At 49.9% G+C, this 18,547-nt stretch overlaps 1 protein-coding gene across 1 annotated transcript; it reads right to left on the bottom strand.

Moving 5' to 3' along the window:
- Positions 1 to 5,297: 5,297 nt before the first annotated feature.
- On the bottom strand, positions 5,298 to 16,567 carry mrps15 (mitochondrial ribosomal protein S15). Its single transcript, XM_007906760.2, has 9 exons — positions 16,526 to 16,567; positions 14,601 to 15,249; positions 11,977 to 12,036; positions 11,765 to 11,846; positions 11,171 to 11,219; positions 9,361 to 9,445; positions 7,459 to 7,517; positions 6,576 to 6,767; positions 5,298 to 5,478 (listed from the first exon to the last, which is right to left on the bottom strand). The coding sequence occupies exons 1-9, from the start codon at positions 16,565 to 16,567 to the stop codon at positions 5,374 to 5,376; spliced, it is 1,323 nt and encodes a 440-aa protein (XP_007904951.2). The 3' UTR covers positions 5,298 to 5,373.
- Between the last annotated feature and the right edge of the window lie 1,980 nt (positions 16,568 to 18,547).

Genomic DNA, 18,547 nt, shown 5'->3' with positions numbered 1-18,547 from the left:
CCATTTTCAGGTCTCTGCTGAAGACCTTTCTTTTCGACCGCGCCTTTTGATCACCTTCCTCCCCCTCCCCCTGGCTCCTCCCTCTCCCCCTGGCTTGGCCCCGGGATCCGTTACTGTGAAGCGCTCTGAGACGCCGTCTGGCATGGAGGCTGCTGTATAAATCCAAGTTGTTGTTGTAAACTAAAACTAAATAAACACTACTAAAACAACGCAGGTAGGATGCTGTCTAACTCTCGCAGATGGAGTCCCGAAGTGTAGTGGTTAGCGTGATTGCCTTGTAAGTAAGAGCACCCCGGCTTGATTCCCGAGCAGGGAATTTGGTCACTCAATCCACGAATGTTGTTGGACACTGCAGTGCGCAATTGGCTGCCGTGTCCCACAATATATTCCGTGAATATATTGCATTCTCTATCTAATTCAAGGATTATTATTACTATTACTTACCAACACCAAATAGCTGCAGATCTATCGCTAACCTTCACAACAAAGCTTTTTAAATGTTGAAATGTGGAAGTGAGAGGGAGAAGTATCCAAGAGATCATGAGTGCCAAAACTCAGAAGTAAGGGAAGTGAAGTCTTTCTGATACAGAGCTGGCTCAATAACAAGATAGCTCCCGCAACAGGCTACACATCCCTATCACTCGCACCCTCACCCGGCCCCACTGGCTCCCCATACCCCAGAGGAGAATTCAAAATCCTCGTCCTCACCTTCAAAGCCCTCCACTGCGTTCCTAACTCTGTAACCTGCTGACTCCATATAATAATAAATAATAATCCTTGCATTTAATATAGAAACTTATTACGCATTCGAGACGTCTCAAAGCGCTTTACAGAATCTGAATTATCTGTATATTTTGTGGGCGAAACGCCGCAGCCAATTGCACACAGCAGTGTCCCACAAACAGTCCTGGATTGATTGACCAAATTATTATTTTATTTATTATTTTTTAAAAAAGAATTTTAAAAAGGGTTTATTACTCCTGGAAAAGCGATCCAGCAATCGACCAACAATTGGGTTCCTGCTTACTGCTGGGTAAACAAAAGGCAGGTGGAGTAAGGAAACTTGCCCAACGTTTCGACCTGCTGGGAGTTAGTCGTCCATAACACCGTCTGATCTCTCTGCTTAGCAGGCTCGAGCCTGCTCCACGTCCCCCGCCCGCCCCCGCCCCACCCCACCATCTGCAGTTGGGCCTTCAGCCTCTCTGCCCCACCCTTTGAAACTCCATCCCACAATCCCTTCAACTTGCTCCCTCCCTTGCCTCCTTCAAGGCACATCTCAAGAGCCACCGATTCGACCGTGCCTTTTGCCAACCTCCTACCCTCCCAGGCCTCCATCCCCCCACTTTAAGAGAGAGGGTCCCTCCTTGGGGAGGTTCAGACAGCTGCCTGTCCACTCCCATCATCTTATCCTCACGCCAATGCACGGTCTACTTCTGGGAAGAGACTCTCTCACCTACCGCCCAGGCTTTATACAATCCCAAAATCCCAGGATTCTCTTCAATGAATCCCAGGATTTTGGGAGCACCATTTACCACATGGGATCCCGGGATCGGAATTCCCGGGATTGCAACCCCTCGTCACACCTGAAGGCACTGAAGGGAACCAGAGGAGCCTCGGTCTTGTCAACGATTAATCAAAGGAAATTAAGAGTTCACCCAGGGCTTGATGCCTGACAGGCAATTGGTCAGAACAGCAGTGGTCCAAGGAGTCAAGAGTAGTCCTGGCCAACAATACTGATAGAACTGATCTATAACAGAACTAAAATAATTTTTAAAATTTTTTGGGGCGGCATTTAAGTCATTTGGGCTTTATCAAATTAGTAATATTCTTCTTATTATTTAATAATAATAATCCTTGCATTTGATATAGCGCTTTTCACGTCGGGAGGACGTCCCAAAGCGCTTCACAGAACACACTGTAAAGTGAATTGACTGTATATTTGTGGGCGAACGCGGCAGCCAATTGCGCACAGCAATGTCCCACAAACAGTCGTGGATTGAAAATGACCAATTTATTATTGTTTTTGGTTTTGGAGGGATTATTATTAGGCTCTGTGTGGAGTAAGGAAACTTGCCCAAGGTTTCGCCCTCTGCCTGGAATTGAACTCAGGTCTCTCACTTGCAAAGCGAGTGCTCTAACCACTGAGCTACATCATCAATTATATCATATGCATCGACAACGTCGTTTCATTTCTTTTCTTTTCATTTACATTTATATCACATTAATACCTCCTCTTCGCGTCGCGTTTCACTGTCTCCAACTGGTGACACCAACTGTCATCGCTTATGCCGTCCGACGAACCTTCCGGAAGCCGTTTGAGTTGCGGTTCCGATCGCCTCACCACAACCACTGTAACGCTCCCCCCAATTGGCTCTCACAGCGCTCGCCCTGTGACATCGTTATGGAAGACCAATGAGAGAGCGCGTGTCATGGAGCGAGAGGAGGCAAGAGGTCACTGGGTGGGTGGTGGACAGAACATTTTGGCCACAGCCTTGTTGCCCTGGGCAAGCAAAGGTGCTGCAGAGCTTGGCGTGTGGGCTGGGGGTTGTCACGAGGCTCATCATCGACAACCACTTACATTTTATATAGCGCCCCAGAGCTTTCGCGCAGGGGCTCGAGTGCAAGTTAATGCTCCGAGATGGCACTCCAGCGAGAGGACTTCAAACCGCACACTCAATATCAACGACACGTGTCGCTGATGTGCCTCTCGTTCCTTTTCGGCGTCACAACTGATAAAAGTGCCCACACTTACGTATCGTTCTGAGTTTGAGCGAGCGACAGCCCCGGTCCTTACCTCTGCAGAATGCGGTCGCAGCTACCTGGAATCGGAGTGTCTCCACAACCCTCTGGGGTTCGGTCTCTAGGACTCCTCCTTTGCTCAGGCTTTGAGATGGAGATAGCTCCATACTTGTAATTTGTATATTTTAGCAGCTCATCCTGTCCTGCTATTCGTCTCCGGCCCACCACTCGTTACACTTCAGGCTCTCCATAGGCTTATGCTTGCCATTTATATCTTTCAGCGTGTCCTCTGTCTCTTTATTGTATTATTTGTCTCCAGGAGTCACGCCACTTGTTACATTTCAGGCTTTCATTGGGGTTTAAGCTCGGAGCCGTGGAGTCCTGTAGAGTGGAGGTTAGAGCGCTCTCCTCGCTAGCAAGAGGGTCCGGGTTTGATTCCCGGGCGGGGCAAAATCTTAGGTTTTTNCTTTACTCCACATGCCCGTTTACATAGCAGTAAATAGGAACTGTTAGTTAATTGGCAGATGGCTTTCTGGAGGTAATTGTAGAATCATAGAATTATACAACACAGAAAGAGGCCATTCGGCCCATCGTGTCTGTGACGGCTCTTTAAAAAGAGCTATTCAATTCAATCCCACTCCCCATAGCCCTGCAAACGTGTCCTCCCCAAATAATTATCTGCTTCTCTCATAAAAGCTGTTATGGAATCGGCCTCCACCAACCTTTGAGGCAATGCATTCCAGATCCCAACAACCTGCCCCTAAAATGTCCCTAATAATCCCTAAAAAAAAATTGGTCACTCAATCCACGAACTGCTTGTGGGACACTGCTGTGCACAGTTGCCTGCCGTGTTCAGCCCACAAAATACACAATCAATCCACTTTACAACGTGAAGCGTTTTGAGATATCTCAACGATGTAACAAGGCGCTGTTTCAAATCCAAGGATGATTATTATTAAAACATATTTGCTATCATTTGGTGAAACCTTGTAAAGTGACTATTGAACAATTTTACTGCTATGCAGTGTTTTGGGATAGAAAGTTGCTGAGCATTTGAACTACTATCCCTTTTCTATACCTATTCTATTTAACCTTCAAGTGAGATTTTGCTGATGATTGTACTTTATAACTTTCGTAACCTTACTAGGAATGAATCGTGTTGGTCTTTTCTCTATTTAATGTCCTTGCTGTGACCTGATAATGGAATGTTTTCAAGTGAGGTTGCATTGATAATTTAATGATATTTCTTGGGATGGACCTAATGGCTGTTCGTTGTCCTTTCCTTGCTTGGGTGGACATGTTAATGCGAAGAGTTGCCCCACGAGATGGTCCATGTCTTGGGTGAGAAGTAGAACAGTGTTGGTGAGTGATAATGGGATAGCCTTGGGTCATAATTGGAAAAAGCTGTCCTTTCTCATCTCATGTCCGAGCCAGTCTGGAACCTTGGCGTCTTGCAACCCTCAACTGTCCTTTCTTCCCCACATCCTTGCCATGACCCGCACTGCCTTCCCCCACCTCCGCAACATTGCCCGACTCCGCCACTGCCTCACCCCTTAGGCTGTTGAAACCCTCATACATGCCTTCATTACATCTAGACTCGACTTTACCAACTCCCTGTTTGTCGGCTTTCCCAGTTCTTCCCTCCACAAGCTGCAGATCATCCAGAACTCTGCAGCTCGTGTCCTCCCGCACCAGGCTCCGTGACCCCATCATACCCACCCTCGTTCCGCTCCAACTCCCCATCTCTCAGAGGATCGAATTCAAAATCCTCGTTCTCACCTTCAAGGCCCTCCATGGCCTTGCCCCCTCCTACCTCTCTGACCTGTAAACCCCCTTATCAACCTGTCCACTTCCTCTGCTCAGCTGGCTCTGGCCTGCTCCATGTCCCCCACCCGGCCAGCCCCACCATTACCGGTCGGGCCTTCAGCCTCTCTGCCCCCACCATCTGGAACTTAATCCCACATTCCCTTTGCCTCACTCCTTCCCTCCCTTGCCTCCTTCAGGGCAAGTCTCAAGACCCTCCTCTTTGACCGTGCTTTCGGCCAGCCACTCTGCAGCCCCCCCACCCCCCATGGGTCCTAATCCCTGACTGTTCAGCACCTTGGGACGTCCTCCCAACATGAAAGTTGCTTTACCAATGTAATTTTGTATTGTATGTCACTGTTTTTACTAGTGCAAAGCTGTGTTCCCTTATCTAAGTCCATGTTTTTAACCAATCTGGCCAGGGTGGAAGGAATGTTTTAATGAGTTACTTTTTGTGGGATGAAAAGGTAAAAGCGAGAAACTGTTATCTGTGAGATAGCCGAGTTGAAGGAAGGGCTAAACAAGCAAGTGGGTATAAGTCTAGCTGTGGTAGCTGCTGCGCTTCAGAACGAAAAAGAAATGAAAGCCAAGAAAAGATGAAACTCTGATAACTGCTTCTTCTGTTCTCCCCATCGGTAACTGTACTATGTGCTCGATGGGGAGTCAGTGCTGCTGTTGATGGCATTGCACGCGCTGAAGGGAGCTTAAAGTTTCATCTTTAACCAAAGAGATTTCAATTAAAAATGAAACTCGGATACAAAACACGGACATGTTTATTAGTCTCTGACATGCGAGGTCGCTGTCTGTCTCACACAGTAAATGAAATGCCCGTCACACAGGCGTCTCCTCAGGCTTTACCTGACCATCTCCCCGCTGTTTTGCTGCCGCTTCCTTCTGCCGAATAGCAGCTCGCAGCTTCTGCACCTCCTGGAAAACCTGAAAGCAAAACACAACATCTGGTCAGATATGACACAGCACTTACTATTACTACTAATAATAATCCTTGGATTTGATATTACGTTTTGAGACGACTCAAAGCGCTTCACAGAATATACTGTAAACGGAATTGACTGTATATTGTGTGGGCAAAACGCGGCAGCGAATTACACACAGCAGTGTCCCACAAATAGTCCTGGATTGAGTGACGGAATTTGTTTTTTTTTGGAGGGAGTATTATCCACGGAAAGCGATCCGCCAATCGACTAACAACCAGGTTCCCACATACTGCTAGGTAAACAGAGGCGTGTGGAACAGGGAAAGTTGCGTAAGATTCGCCCTACCCGGGAATTGAACAACAACAACTTGCATTTATGTAGTGCCCTTGACGCAGGGTAGCGTCCCGGAGCACTTTCGAACCCGAGTCCACTCAGTTGCAAGGCAAGCTCGCTAACCACTACGCTACAGGACGAGTAAAGGACTATTTCCACTTTTTGACAGAAAATCCCTGTTTTATGACTTAAGGTAGCTTTGTGAACAGACAGTTCTATAATAATAATAATCCTTGCATTTGATATAGCGCTTTTCACGTCGGGAGGACGTCCCAAAGCGCTTCGCAGAATATACTGCAAAGTGAATTGACTGTATATTTGTGGGTGAACGCGGCAGCCAATTGCGCACAGCAATGTCCCACAAACAGTCGTAGATTGAAAATGACCAATTTATTATTGTTTTGGTTTTGGAGGATTATTTGGCTCTGTGTGGAGTAAGGAAACTTGCCCAAGGTTTCGCCCTCTGCCTGGAATTGAACTCAGGTCTCTCACTTGCAAAGCGAGTGCTCTAACCACTGAGCTACAGGACTCCACAGTTCTACAGTTTGTTCTTTAAACAAAAACATCGATTTGCAGCTCTCCCTTCTCCGCTTAAAACCATTTCACTACATTTTGCATGCTGTGCAGTTCACACCCAGGAATCCATGGCTCAGAAACAACTCAAGCGTTTCAAATACCCTTGCTGAATTGCAACAAAAACAGGGGTTAATGCTAAATTATGCAGTAAATGTAATCAGGAAAATAGCAGCCTGGCAGAGATCTCACCCTTATGCACAAAGCTTTCTTGGCAACCCATCGCCGGGTCACTTTCCTGTAATATTTGGGGGGGAATGTGTACTGGATATCCAGCTGAGTGCACACGTTCTCAAACAATTCATAGCGTGTGCGTCGCAGGTACTTCAGCAATTTCTTGCGTTGGTCGATGGCGAGCAGCATGTAACGCTTGTTTGCCTTGTCCTGTCAAACAAATGTAACCCATTGTAAGTCAATCACACACACACGGGGGGGGGGGGAGAGGAACAGGAACATTGTAAAGGACGCACTATAACCCAGTGTTAGCCAACGATGGGCTGATTTATACAATTAAATATCCATGTCTGGGATGGAGGAGGAACGCATCCTGCATGCCTAATTCTGGGGAGCACAAGACGTAGGTTGGTAAGATCCAAGGATTGGGGATCTGAGTGTCCATTGGGGTAACTGACGAACTTGGCACAAAGACCACTATCTGGCAAGGTTTCCTGTGTTTTGCTGGGATCAGCTGCAGGTTTAACAGGAGCCAAATAATAGTAATAATCCTTGCATTTGATAAATAGCGTCTTCTGGAATACCGTGGACCCACCTGGATAACGACCTGCTGGGATCACTGCAGAATATGGACTCAATTCTGACATTCCGTGGCCAAGCGCATTACTTTGGAGCCAGCTCATAAGTGAAAGGAAGCAGATGTGGAGGAACCGACCAGTGGCTGTGTTTATATCAGTCAGTAGCAGTGGAATTCTGATCACTGTACTTGTACCTGTGGCCACAGTGAAGGGGCTGTGGGTAGTGGGGGGGCTGTGGGCAGTGGGGTGGGGGCTGTGGGCAGTGGGCTGGGGGGCTGTGGGTTGGTGTGGAGTGTGCTGTGGAGGTGGTGGTATGGTCTCACCTTTGTGTGCTTGTGGAGGTGCTCCTGGTAATTGCGAATCTTTGCTGTTAAAATAGCGACTGTAAAATAAATCACAGAAATGTCAGTCACTGGAGAATCACAACTGGCTGCTCAACAACAACAACAACAAGATTCCATTTATAAAGCGCCTTTCACGTCAGGAGGACGTCCCAAGGCGCTGCACAGTTGGGTCATGACCCGAGCAGGGGGGAAATGGTGAGGGGAGGGAAGGGGAGGGAGCGAGGAGGGAGGAAATGGTCAGGGTGAGGGGAGGGAAGGGAGGGAGCGAGCGAGGAGGGGGGAAAATGGTCAGGGTGAGGGGAGGGGAAGGGAGGGAGCGAGGAGGGGGAAGAGAGTCGAGAGGGGAGCTGAAGGCTCGGTCAAAGAGAAAGGTTTTGAGACCGGCCTTGAAGGAGGAAAGGGAGGAAGCGGCGAAGGCACTGGGGGATGAAGTTCCAGAGCCTGTGGCCTGTGGCCTGTGTAGGAAGGCGAGTCTATGAAGGGAACAGAAAGTAAGGCTGGGTATAATCAGGTGGGGGGGAAGGAGGCTGAATCCTGAGAGTATTTAATAATGTGTTAACCTGAAACTGTTTGGAGAGTGTGTGAAATCTGTAGATGAAATTTTTTCACTGTGACTGGAGAGCAGCTAAACCACTAAACATGGCCACACAGTGTGGTGTAATGTGGAATTCTCTGCCACAAACCAGAGGCGGTGAAGCAGAGCTCATAAACTCTGCAAAAGGCAGTTAGATAAATAAACAACAATTCTTGAAACTGATATTAGTGAAGCGCTGCACAGTAGCAGAACTTGACGCTGAGCTGGTGGAGGGGAGGGGGGGAGGAGGTGATTGTTGGTCAAAGAAGAAGGTCTTCAGATGTGATTTTGAAGATGGGAGAGGGTTTGAGGCAGAGAGTTCTGTTGTTTTTTGGGGGTAGTGGCTGAAAGCATGCCTGCCGATGGTGGAGAGGGGGGAAAGAGGGCTGTGTAGGAGGCTGGAGAGAAGCTGGTGGATCATGGATTAAGGAGTAAGCAGGTTGGAGAAGTATGGAGGTGCCAGGGCATAAGTAATGTGTACGTGCGTGTGAGGATCTTGAAATCAATCCGTTCTGTAATAGGCAGCCAGTGGAGCCCTGCAGGGACTGTGGTTAATGTGGGTACAGACTTTGGTGCGGTGAGGATAACACAGATGGTGGAGCTGGGGAGACGGTGAGGAGAGCATTGGAATAATCGAGGCAGGAGGTGACGAATGTGGATAAAGATTCGGTTGCGTTTTGGGGTAAGATACAGCTGGAGGCGGGCAATGTGGCGGAGGTGGATGCAAGTGGGGGGTCCTGGTTAGGGATTGATGTGGGGTAGGAAGGACAGCTGAGGATCGAACCTGACGTCTATGTACAGGTGCACAGGTTCAGCAATTCTCAAGGACAGGCCCGGGAGGCGAAGGAGGCCAGAGCTGCAGGTACTGTATCAAATACAAGGATTATTATTTGCAGAGCATAGATGCTGAAAGTGGAGTGTTTTAAAGGGTTTGGAGCACAAGCAGGAGAGGGGGAGTGATTACATTAGAACCATAGAAATCTATAAGCACCGAAACTATTTGGCCCAATGTGTCTGTGCTGCCTCTTTGAAAGAACATTCTATTCAGTTTCACTTCCTTGTCTGTTCCTCGATTCTCGTTCAGGAGAAAAAACTGACGTTAAAATTTCTTGTTGCTGTGTTGTACATTTTATGACTGAGGTGCCACACGTGGCTTATTAACGTTACCATATCATAAAATAATTTCAAATTTGTATCTCTCGGTCTTGCTCTGGCAGTGCCTGGCAGGACAATATAAGGAGCTAAAGACAAAATATAGGAGCTCGTTTGTTGGAGATGTGTGTGGAGGCACAAACGCCCGCACTTACTCTGCACTTCTGTGGAGCCAACGTCATGGGGAGTCCGTCTAACCTTCTCGATCAGTTGACCGGTTTTCACTTTCAACTTCTCTTTCTGAAACGTGAACCATTCAGAAAATGTCAGCATTACAGCACAGGGTGTTCAAACTCGGGCTGCCGAGAGGAACCAGTTTTGGTGAAATCCTGACCATCCATTCCACTAAAGCAACTCTCCAGCTCATTTGGCTGAAGGAACAAGAATACACTCTGGTTAAGAAGTGAAAGCTTCTTGTCCACACTTCATTCTTGTTCTTTTAAAACAAAACAAGATCGAACAGTGCTTTAAAATCTGGTCAGGATTTCATCGGGGGCTGATTCCTCATAGTGCCTGCTCTTTAATATCGTTAGAAACCTTTACTGTGCTGTATGACTAAATAGCCAATATTCCTTGGTTATTTCTAATCATAATAAGTCACTACCTGCTCTTGTGTATTCCTTGTATATTAGGGATCCTGAAGTAGTGATCAGTCTTATCTGTCACTCAGTCCTCCCCCATTTCCTATTACTCATGTTCCTGCCCCTTGGGACGTCCTCCCGACGTGAAATGTGCTATACAAATGTAATTTTGTATAATTTCCATTACACAACAGTCACCTTGCAGTCCAACCATGTGCAAATAATGCACTTAGCACACCTGGCACCTGATTCTAACACACATCTATCCCAGTTTGTCCCACAGACAAACTCTGCTTATTATCACATTATTGAGAGCTAAAGTATGTTTTGGATCTCTTTTGCTGTTCTCTGCCTTCTGTAAACCTCCCAGACTCGCTCTTGTACGACCCCAGTCCTGCTGGATAGGTTCAGTATTCTTTTTAGGTTTCGTAAGCCCTTCAGATCGCTTAAACCTCTTGACTCAACCACAATAACCCCAACTTATCCCGTTTCTCGTTTTGTCAATGGGACACTACTCCAAGACTAAAGAAATTCAACTTCCTTCAATTTTATTGACAAATTCGTATTTCACTGCATCTCCTCTTATGACACAGAACTTGCTGCATTACTTTTTACAATCTCCTCTCACTAATCTAACTTGTGGAACACTTTCCTTTTACTTCTCCTTCTCGCACCTCTTTGCCCGTATTCAACTCTCACCTAAAAACCTACCTTTTGACCATACCTCACCATTCCCTCTCACTCTCTTCCTAAACTTCAAATCCCATACGCTGTTCCCCCATCTCGCCCCATATAGACTTACAGCACAGAAGGCCGTTGAGCCCATCGTAACTGTGATGGCTCTTTTAAAGAGCAATCATTTTAGTCGCATTTACCTGCCCATTCCCATACCCCTCTGCAGTGTATTGCTTTTTAAGATATCTATCTAGTTCCCTACTAAAAACAAATATGGATTCTGACTCACCCACTGCTCCCTGTGTGTGAAAACATTTCTCCTAAACCTCCCCATTTGCTTGTTTACTAACTATCTTAAATAGATGCCCTCCAGTCATTGACTCAGACCGTGGAAATAATTTCTTACTATTGATTCTATCAAATCCCTCATAATTTGACTTCCTCGACTTTAAAGCCCATCTTCAGGCCTATCTTTTGCACCATGCTTGCGTTCACCTTCCCTTCTCCCCCTTGTACTACGTAGTTGTATCACAGAGCCTCATTACAATCTCCTCACTGCCTGCTGTATTACAAAGCCATCTTACTACCTGTTGTATTACAGGCTGTTTTCCGCCAGAGAAAGCCAGTCCTGCTAACACACAACATTCCCCTTTTCTCTCTGTGTTGTGTCGCTGCAGTTAGATTTTTAAACGTAGTCAAAGGTACTTACATGACTTGCCATCTCCAGTGACAGAAGCTTTCTGACCACATCACCTGAACTGTAAGAAAACATCAAATTCCATGGGTTACAGACAGGAATTTTCTTCCTGAAACAGTTTGTCTTTATGAAAACAATATGCCTATAATAATAATAATCCTTGTGTTTGATACAGTGCCTTATCAAGTCATTGAGACGTCTCAAGGCGCTTCACAGAATATACTGTATACTGTGTTTTTTATGGACCAAATATGGCAGCCAATGGTGCGCTGCAGTGTCCTCCAAACAGTCGTGGATTGAGTGACCAAATTATTGATTTATTTTTGAATGGATTATTACCGCCGGAAAAGTGATCCACCAATTGACGAACAACTGGGTTCCTACTTACTGTTCGGTACACAGAGGCGTGCGGAGTAAGGAAACTTGGCTAAGCTTTCACCCTGCCCGGAAATCGAACCCGAGTCCTCTCACTTGCGAGACGAGCACTCTAACCACTACCCTACAGGACTCCAAACTTTACGCTGCCTGTCAGACCCTCTCACTGTGGAGAAGGCCACATGAGGAGTCACTAATAGAAGGAGCAAAGGATTACTTCTACGAACGTACTTGTTCACAAGCTCGATGCCGGCATAATCCTTCTTCAGCAGCACTGGGGACAGATCCGCCAGCTGACTGGTAAATTCTGGATCTGGAAACAGGATTCATGAGTTTGTCAAGAAAAAAAAATCAACATTTAAGAACATACAGGATTCTGAACGCAATGATTGTTACAGTGTAAAGAGGATAAGGTGAAGAGCTGCTGCCTGATGGGTACATACCTTGCTTTTTGTGTACGATTCTGGCGTAATTCCTAACAGTCTGCAATGCCACATTGCTGCCTGGAAGGAAAACACCGGTCAGACTGTGTATTTACAGCACATTCACTCCAGGAGGAGGATCGAATTTCTTTATCTTTAATCTTTCTAGATTATTTTCTACTCTTGTCCCGTGAAGACAATCAAAGCTCTAGCATTTGATGTAGTTTAAGTTGTCACCGTGTAATTTGTAGATGAATGCGGCATCGAAACTGTGCACAAGAAAACTCCACAAACTGACGTGAAGCGAAGGACCAATTTTTATCTGGGAGATTGGTCAGGTCACCTGGGAAAATACTCTGTGCTCTTTTCAAATAGTGTCGTGGGGTCTTTAACATCCACCTGATGGGACAGAAATGATGAATGTCTCACCTCTGACAAGGCAGCACCTCCTCAGCCTGCACTGGAGCAAGAGGGCAGCCTACATCAGAGCCAACATACTTGCTCACTTTGGAGTGTCTCAGCCTCGGCAGAGAGGAGTTAGTGGTCTCCAATAGTGTGTCAGCCTGGCTCAGTGGTAGCGCTCTCGCTTCGGAGTCAAAAAGTTGTGGGTTTAGGTCCCACGTCAGGACTTGGAATCACATAGTCCACTGCAGTGTTGGGGGGTTACTGGATTGTCGGAGGTGCCGTCCTTCGGATGAGACGTTAAACTGAGATCTCGTCGGCCTGTTTAGATGGACGTTAGGCGGCACTATTTGAAAAGAGAAGGGGATTTCTCTTGTCCCGGCCAACAATTCCCCCCAAATAAATCGGTCACTCACTCCATGCCGCTTTTCACCCACAAAATACATAGTATATCCTGAAAGCGCTTTGAGACGTCTCAACGATATGATAAGGCGCTCTATCAAATGTTGTATTATTATTATTATTATCATAAATAGAGTTCAACACCATCCCCAACTTAGAGACCGAAGATCTTCACAATGTCTGTGTTACATACCGTGATGCACAACTCCACCAGAAAACGGTAACAAACTGTGCAGCACCTGACAGATGGTTTTGGGTGACTCGGCTGAATACAGAAGGTCACTTGCAGTGTTACCATCCGCTGACTGGCTCCGGCCTCCTGCATGTCCCTAGCGCTCTCTGTTCCACCATTGGTGTCCAGCACTTTCAGACACTACGCCCCGAAACAATGGAACCCTCTTCCTCTATCCCTTCGCCTCGGCCCTTCCTTCCCCATCTTCCCGTCGCACGTAAAGATCTTCCTCTTCGACCGTACCTATGGTCACCCCCCCCTCCGCCGGCTCGGAATCGTGCTTCGCCACTGTCAAGCAATCTGGGACGCTACCCTGTTGTTCACTTTCAAGATCCCCCACGGCCTTGCCCCCTCCTCCCTCTCTGACCCCCTATCAACCTGTCCGTTCCCTCCATTCTGCAGGCTCCGACCTGCTCCGGGTCTCCCGCCCGACCTGCCTTACCATCGGCGGCCGGGCTTTCCGCCTCTCTCCACCCACTCTTTGGAACGCCATCCCAGGATCGCTTCGCCTCACTCCCTCCATTGCCTCCTTCAAGGCACGACTCAAAAGACCCTCCTTTTCGACCGTGCCTTCAGCCACCTCCTACCCCCTCTGCCCTCCCTCATCCCAACCCTGGGGAGGGGGGAGGGGTGGGGGAGGGGGGAGGGGGGATGGGGGGGGAGGGAAGGCAGAGAGGTGGGAGGGCGACCGAAGGCTCGGACGTCCTGAGGCGCTGGAACAGATAGTGCTTCAGACCCGACCTGGGGGTCAGGATCAGGGAGGGTGTGGGGGGGGGTGTGCGGGGGGTGGGTGTGAGGGGGTGTGTGTGTGAGGGTGTGTGTGGGGGGGTGTGTGTGTGTGTGTGTGGGTGTGTGTGTGGGGGTGTGTGTGTGGGGGGTGTGTGGGGGTGTGTGTGTGTGTGGGTGTGTGTGGGGGTGTGTGTGGGGGTGTTTGTGGGGGTGTGTGTGTGTGTGTGTGGGGGTGTGTGTGGGGGTGGGTGTGGGTGTGTGTGTGGGTGTGTGTGTGTGGGGGTGTGTGTGTGTGTGTGTGGGGGTGTGTATGGGTGTGTGTGTGGGTGTGTGTGTGGGTGTGTGTGTGGGGGTGTGTGTGTGTGGGTGTGTGTGTGTGTGGGTGTGTGTGGGTGTGTGTGTGTGTGTGTGTGGGGGTGTGTGTGGGTGTGTGTGTGGGTGTGTGTGTGGGTGTGTGTGTGGGGGTGTGTGGGTGTGTGTGTGTGTGGGGGTGTGTGTGTGTGTGTGTGGGTGTGTGTGTGGGTGTGTGTGGGTGTGTGTGTGGGGGTGTGTGTGGGGGGTGTGGGGGGGGAGGAGGGGCGCAGAGAGATGAACTTTGTGGCCGTTCGACCTCATCCTTCCAGTGACCTGACGTGTGTGACCGGGAGCGGCCACTCTGGACGTGGGCGGTGTCTCCGAGCGCTGAGCCCCGGGGGAGAGGTGACCCCACACCCCCCACACCCCACCCCCACACACCCCCCTCACACACACACCCCCCACACCCCCCCCACACCCCCACACCCCCCCACACAGGGGGTGGGGGGGACACGCGCGGTATCCGGAGTTGTGGTGTATCTCTGGGCCTCCGGTCCTCACTCCGGGGCCGCGGCTCCGCTCTCACCTCCGTGCGGCCCGACCCGGGCCCCGCTCCTCCCGCTCCTCCCGCTCCTCTCCCAGCGGTTCCCCTCCGCCGCCGCCGCCGCCCGTTGGCTCGGGCCGCGGGTATCAAACAGCCGGAGCCGCGGCCCGAGACCCGGAGCAGCAGCGCTCCCGCGGCCCGAAACATGTCCCGCACCGCGGCGCCGCTCTCCCGACCACAGCCACAGCGCCGCCCCGCGGCCACAGCGCCGCCCCGCGGCCACAGCGCCTCCCCGCGGCCACAGCGCCGCCCCGCGGCCACAGCGCCTCCCCGCGGCCACAGCGCCTCCCCGCGGCCACAGCGCCTCCCCGCGGCCACAGCGGCCACAGCGCCTCCCCGCGGCCACAGCGCCGCCCCGCGGCCACAGCGCCTCCCCGCGGCCACCAGCGGCCACAGCGCCGCCCCGCGGCCACAGCGCCTCCCCGCGGCCACCAGCGGCCACAGCGCCGCCCCGCGGCCACAGCGGCCACAGCGCCTCCCCGCGGCCACCGGCGGCCACAGCGCAGTATTTATTGATTGCCCCCGAGCCGGTGCAGTCCTGTTTCCCAGTGGCTGCGGCTCTCTCCCGGAGGGGAGAGGACCTGCGCTCTGTTCCGGGCGGAGTTCGTGAGCTGATCGGTGGATCGAGTTTCTGGGGATAACAATTCCTTCAAAAAAATAATAATGTGGTCACTCAGTCCCCGACTGTTTGCGCGACACCGCTGTGCGCGATTGGTGCCGCGTTTCGCCCACAAAGTACACACAGGATATTCTGTGAAGCGCTTTGAGACGTCTCAAAGACGTGATGCGGCGCTATACCAAATGTGGGGATTATTTAACCTCCGGTTGAGAAAGGCGCTGCATAAGTGTAAATTGTGTTGTATCAGTTCCTCCCCCACACAGTGAGAACCATTGATTCCGAATCCCACGTGTGAATGAATTGAACCCATAACCTTCTGAGTCCGACAGCGAGAGCCGTCGGCTGTGACGAGCGCAGATACAGAGCCGGGGGCGGGGGGGGGGGGGGGTGCGGGGGGGGGGGGGGGTGCGGGGGGGGGGGGGCGGGGGGGGCGGGGGGTGCGGGGGGGGGGGCGGGGGGTGCGGGGGGGGGGGTGCGGGGGGGGGGGTGCGGGGGGGGGGGGGGGGGGGGGGGGAGACCTCCTGCTTATCTCTGTCCTTGGCTCAAACTGCAGTGTAAGCTGAACAGGCGAGGACGGCAATACCGAAACAAAGTGTGGATGATTAATAATAAAAATAAGTCGGTTCCTAAACTCGCTGCCTCCAGCACTCCGCTGCTTTGTTTGAGCTGTGAAAATCCAGAGCGGTTCCTGCCTGTGTCACGCTGGCGAGTTCACTCCTTCGTCCCTCAATAGCAATAGCAATGCCAATGCAATGGGTTACAAACGGTGCAGATCCCCCCCTCCCTCCCCTCCCACCGAGGCTGCTCTCAGCCCTGGGCACCAGCCAGTAGCACAAGGACAAGGTACAAATAAACAAATACATCTGCTGGCAAAATTATCAGAGTAACATTCTTCCCAGACTGTGTGACATAACATGATAACATCTCCTCCAGCTCAGGCACAGGCAGTACTACCACAATATATTCCTGTCTTTGTCACACCACAGAACCCACCCGAATGGGTCCAGGACTTGACACAATGGCTGGACACGTCCGATGGATGAGCTCAGAGGTGAGACTGGGATACAATGCCCAGTGAAGGAGTGTGTACTAATCAGACGGGTTTCTTCCCCAACGGCAGGAAACCAGGTCGTTTGAAATGGTAACTGGAAGGAAAGGCACATTTCAAATCAATTGAGACAATCACCCAATCACTTTCCTCTTAGTTGTTGACTCAGTTAATAACACTCTCGCCTCTGAGTTAGAAGACTGTGGGTTCAGGCTGTATGCCAGGACTTTGAACTCGTACAGTCTGTTGCTGCCACTCCAGTGTAGTGCTCGGAGGTGCCATTTCTTTGGATGACACATTAAGCCATGGTTGCCTGCCTAAGGCAGGGCGAAACATTGGGCAAGTTTCCTGACTCCACACACTCCTGTTTATTTAGCAGTAAGTAGGAACCCGGTTGTTAGTTGATTGGCGAATCGCTTTTCTGGGGATAATAATCCCTTAAAAAATACTAAAATAATAATAATTTGGTCACTCAAACCACGACTGTTTGTGGGGACGTTGCTGTGCGCAATTGGTTGCTGCGTTTCGCCCACAAAATACAGTCAATTCACTGCACAGTATATTCTGTGAAGTGCTTTGAGACATCTAAAAGATGTCACCTGGTGACCTGGCCGACAATCCTCAAAATACCCTTGTTTATTCACTTTGTGGCTGTTTGTGGGACGTTGCTGGGAGCAAAGTGGCTGCTACAAAATAAGTCACTAAACCTTACAGTAAATCTTGTGAAGCACTTTGAGACGTCCTCCTAAATTGAAAGGTCCTATATCAAACGCAAGTATTATTCTTATTATTGTTACAGAAACACTGAATTTTCACGCTGTTGTATCTGCAAACCCTGCCTTCGACGGTAGAAAGACAGCTCCTACATTGTGAGATTTCCGCAGTTACGTTATCATTTGGACACATCGCTCCTTGTCAGATGTGTGAATCATTGTGCAAATGAAGCAGTTTGCCATTGTGTAACACACACCTTGTGTAACTGGGTAATTGTGACACATGCATTGATTCTGGAATGGAGTATGGACTCTCTACCTGGAGAGACTCTCAGAGTATTAGGCACTGGTTGGTAGGAGCAAAGGAACTCCAGAATGTCCTGGAATTTCACCAACTAAAACCACATAGCTTGACAATGAAAGCACAATCTGGCCAGCTTCCCAGTGCTTGTCCAACTAGGACTGTTAGGGCTTTGGTTTGCAGAGTTAACAGGTGCCAGACTGACTGGTCTGTCCTCAGCAGTACTGTAGACCTGCCTGGCTTAGGAACGTACTAACATAACTGCCACAAATGGTTGACTCCATTCTGACATTCCATTGCCAACCACATCACCTTGGAACCAATTCAGTTCCTAGAAGCCCCCAACTTACCTCCCCCACAAGGCGGACAGTCAAGAAAATGGTTGATGCACCTGTTGTTTGAGAGTCACACACTACCACTTCCCTCAACATGATACAGACAATTAATCAGCAATCACTTCACACCACATCCCCTGAGCTCAACTCGATCCCATCTGCTTCCCGAGTTACTGGGTTGCCAGGACAGCTGTGTCTGCATAGGGAGTCCAGCAGAGAGTGCGAAACCCTCATACACGCTTTCATTACATTGAGGCTTGACTATGCAAACTCACTGCTTGTTGGCCTCCCCAACTCCTCCCTCCATGGGCTGCAGCCCGTGTCCTCTCCCGCACTATGCTCCATGACCCTATCATCCCCATCCTCGCCCGACTCCACTGGCTTCCCATCACACAGAGGATACAATTCAAGATCCTGGTCCTCACCTTCAAAGCTCTCCACGGTCTTGCTCCCCCTACCTCTCCCTCCACCCCTTACCACCCTGTTTGTTCCCTCTGCTCAGCTGGTTCTGGCCTTCTTCACGTCCCCTGCCTTGCTCACCCCACTATCGGCGGGCGGGCCTTCCACCTCTCTGCACCCACCCTCTGGAACTCCATCCCGCAGTCCCTCAGTCTCGCCCCCTCCCTTGCCACCTTCAAGACCCGCCTCAAGACCCTCCTCTTTGACCATGCTTTTGATCTCCTTGCTTCCCCCCTTAAACTCCCCCCCCTCCCCCACCCTGACCCTCAGCTCGGCTCCGTAACTCTGTCTGTACAGCACCTTGGGACGTCCTCCCGACATGAAAGACACTATACAAATGTAATTTTGTTGTTGTTGCTGTTGAAGCTGATGGAAATCTTTCATTACAATACAGCTCTCTGTGTACGCAGAATAAAACTGGTGACTCGTTTCATGGATATTTGTGGGACATTGC

This window comes from Callorhinchus milii, unplaced genomic scaffold (genome assembly GCF_018977255.1).
Source record: "Callorhinchus milii isolate IMCB2004 unplaced genomic scaffold, IMCB_Cmil_1.0 Scaffold55, whole genome shotgun sequence".
In the NCBI taxonomy this organism is placed as follows: domain Eukaryota; kingdom Metazoa; phylum Chordata; class Chondrichthyes; order Chimaeriformes; family Callorhinchidae; genus Callorhinchus; species Callorhinchus milii.
The sequence above is the reverse complement of the archived record's forward strand: the minus strand, read 5'-3'. Positions and strand labels throughout refer to the sequence as shown.

Bases quoted from the DNA above. Each gene is read 5' to 3' on its own strand.
- mrps15 (XM_007906760.2), bottom strand. From the start codon at position 16,567: ATGGCACCTCCGAGCACTACACTGGAGTGGCAGCAACAGACT. The intron at 12,037-14,600 runs GTGAGAGCGGAG...TTTTCCTTCCAG, and splicing joins CCGGGTCGGGCCGCACGGAG to GCAGCAATGTGGCATTGCAG. The intron at 11,847-11,976 runs GTATGTACCCAT...TCCTGTTTCCAG, and splicing joins AATCGTACACAAAAAGCAAG to ATCCAGAATTTACCAGTCAG.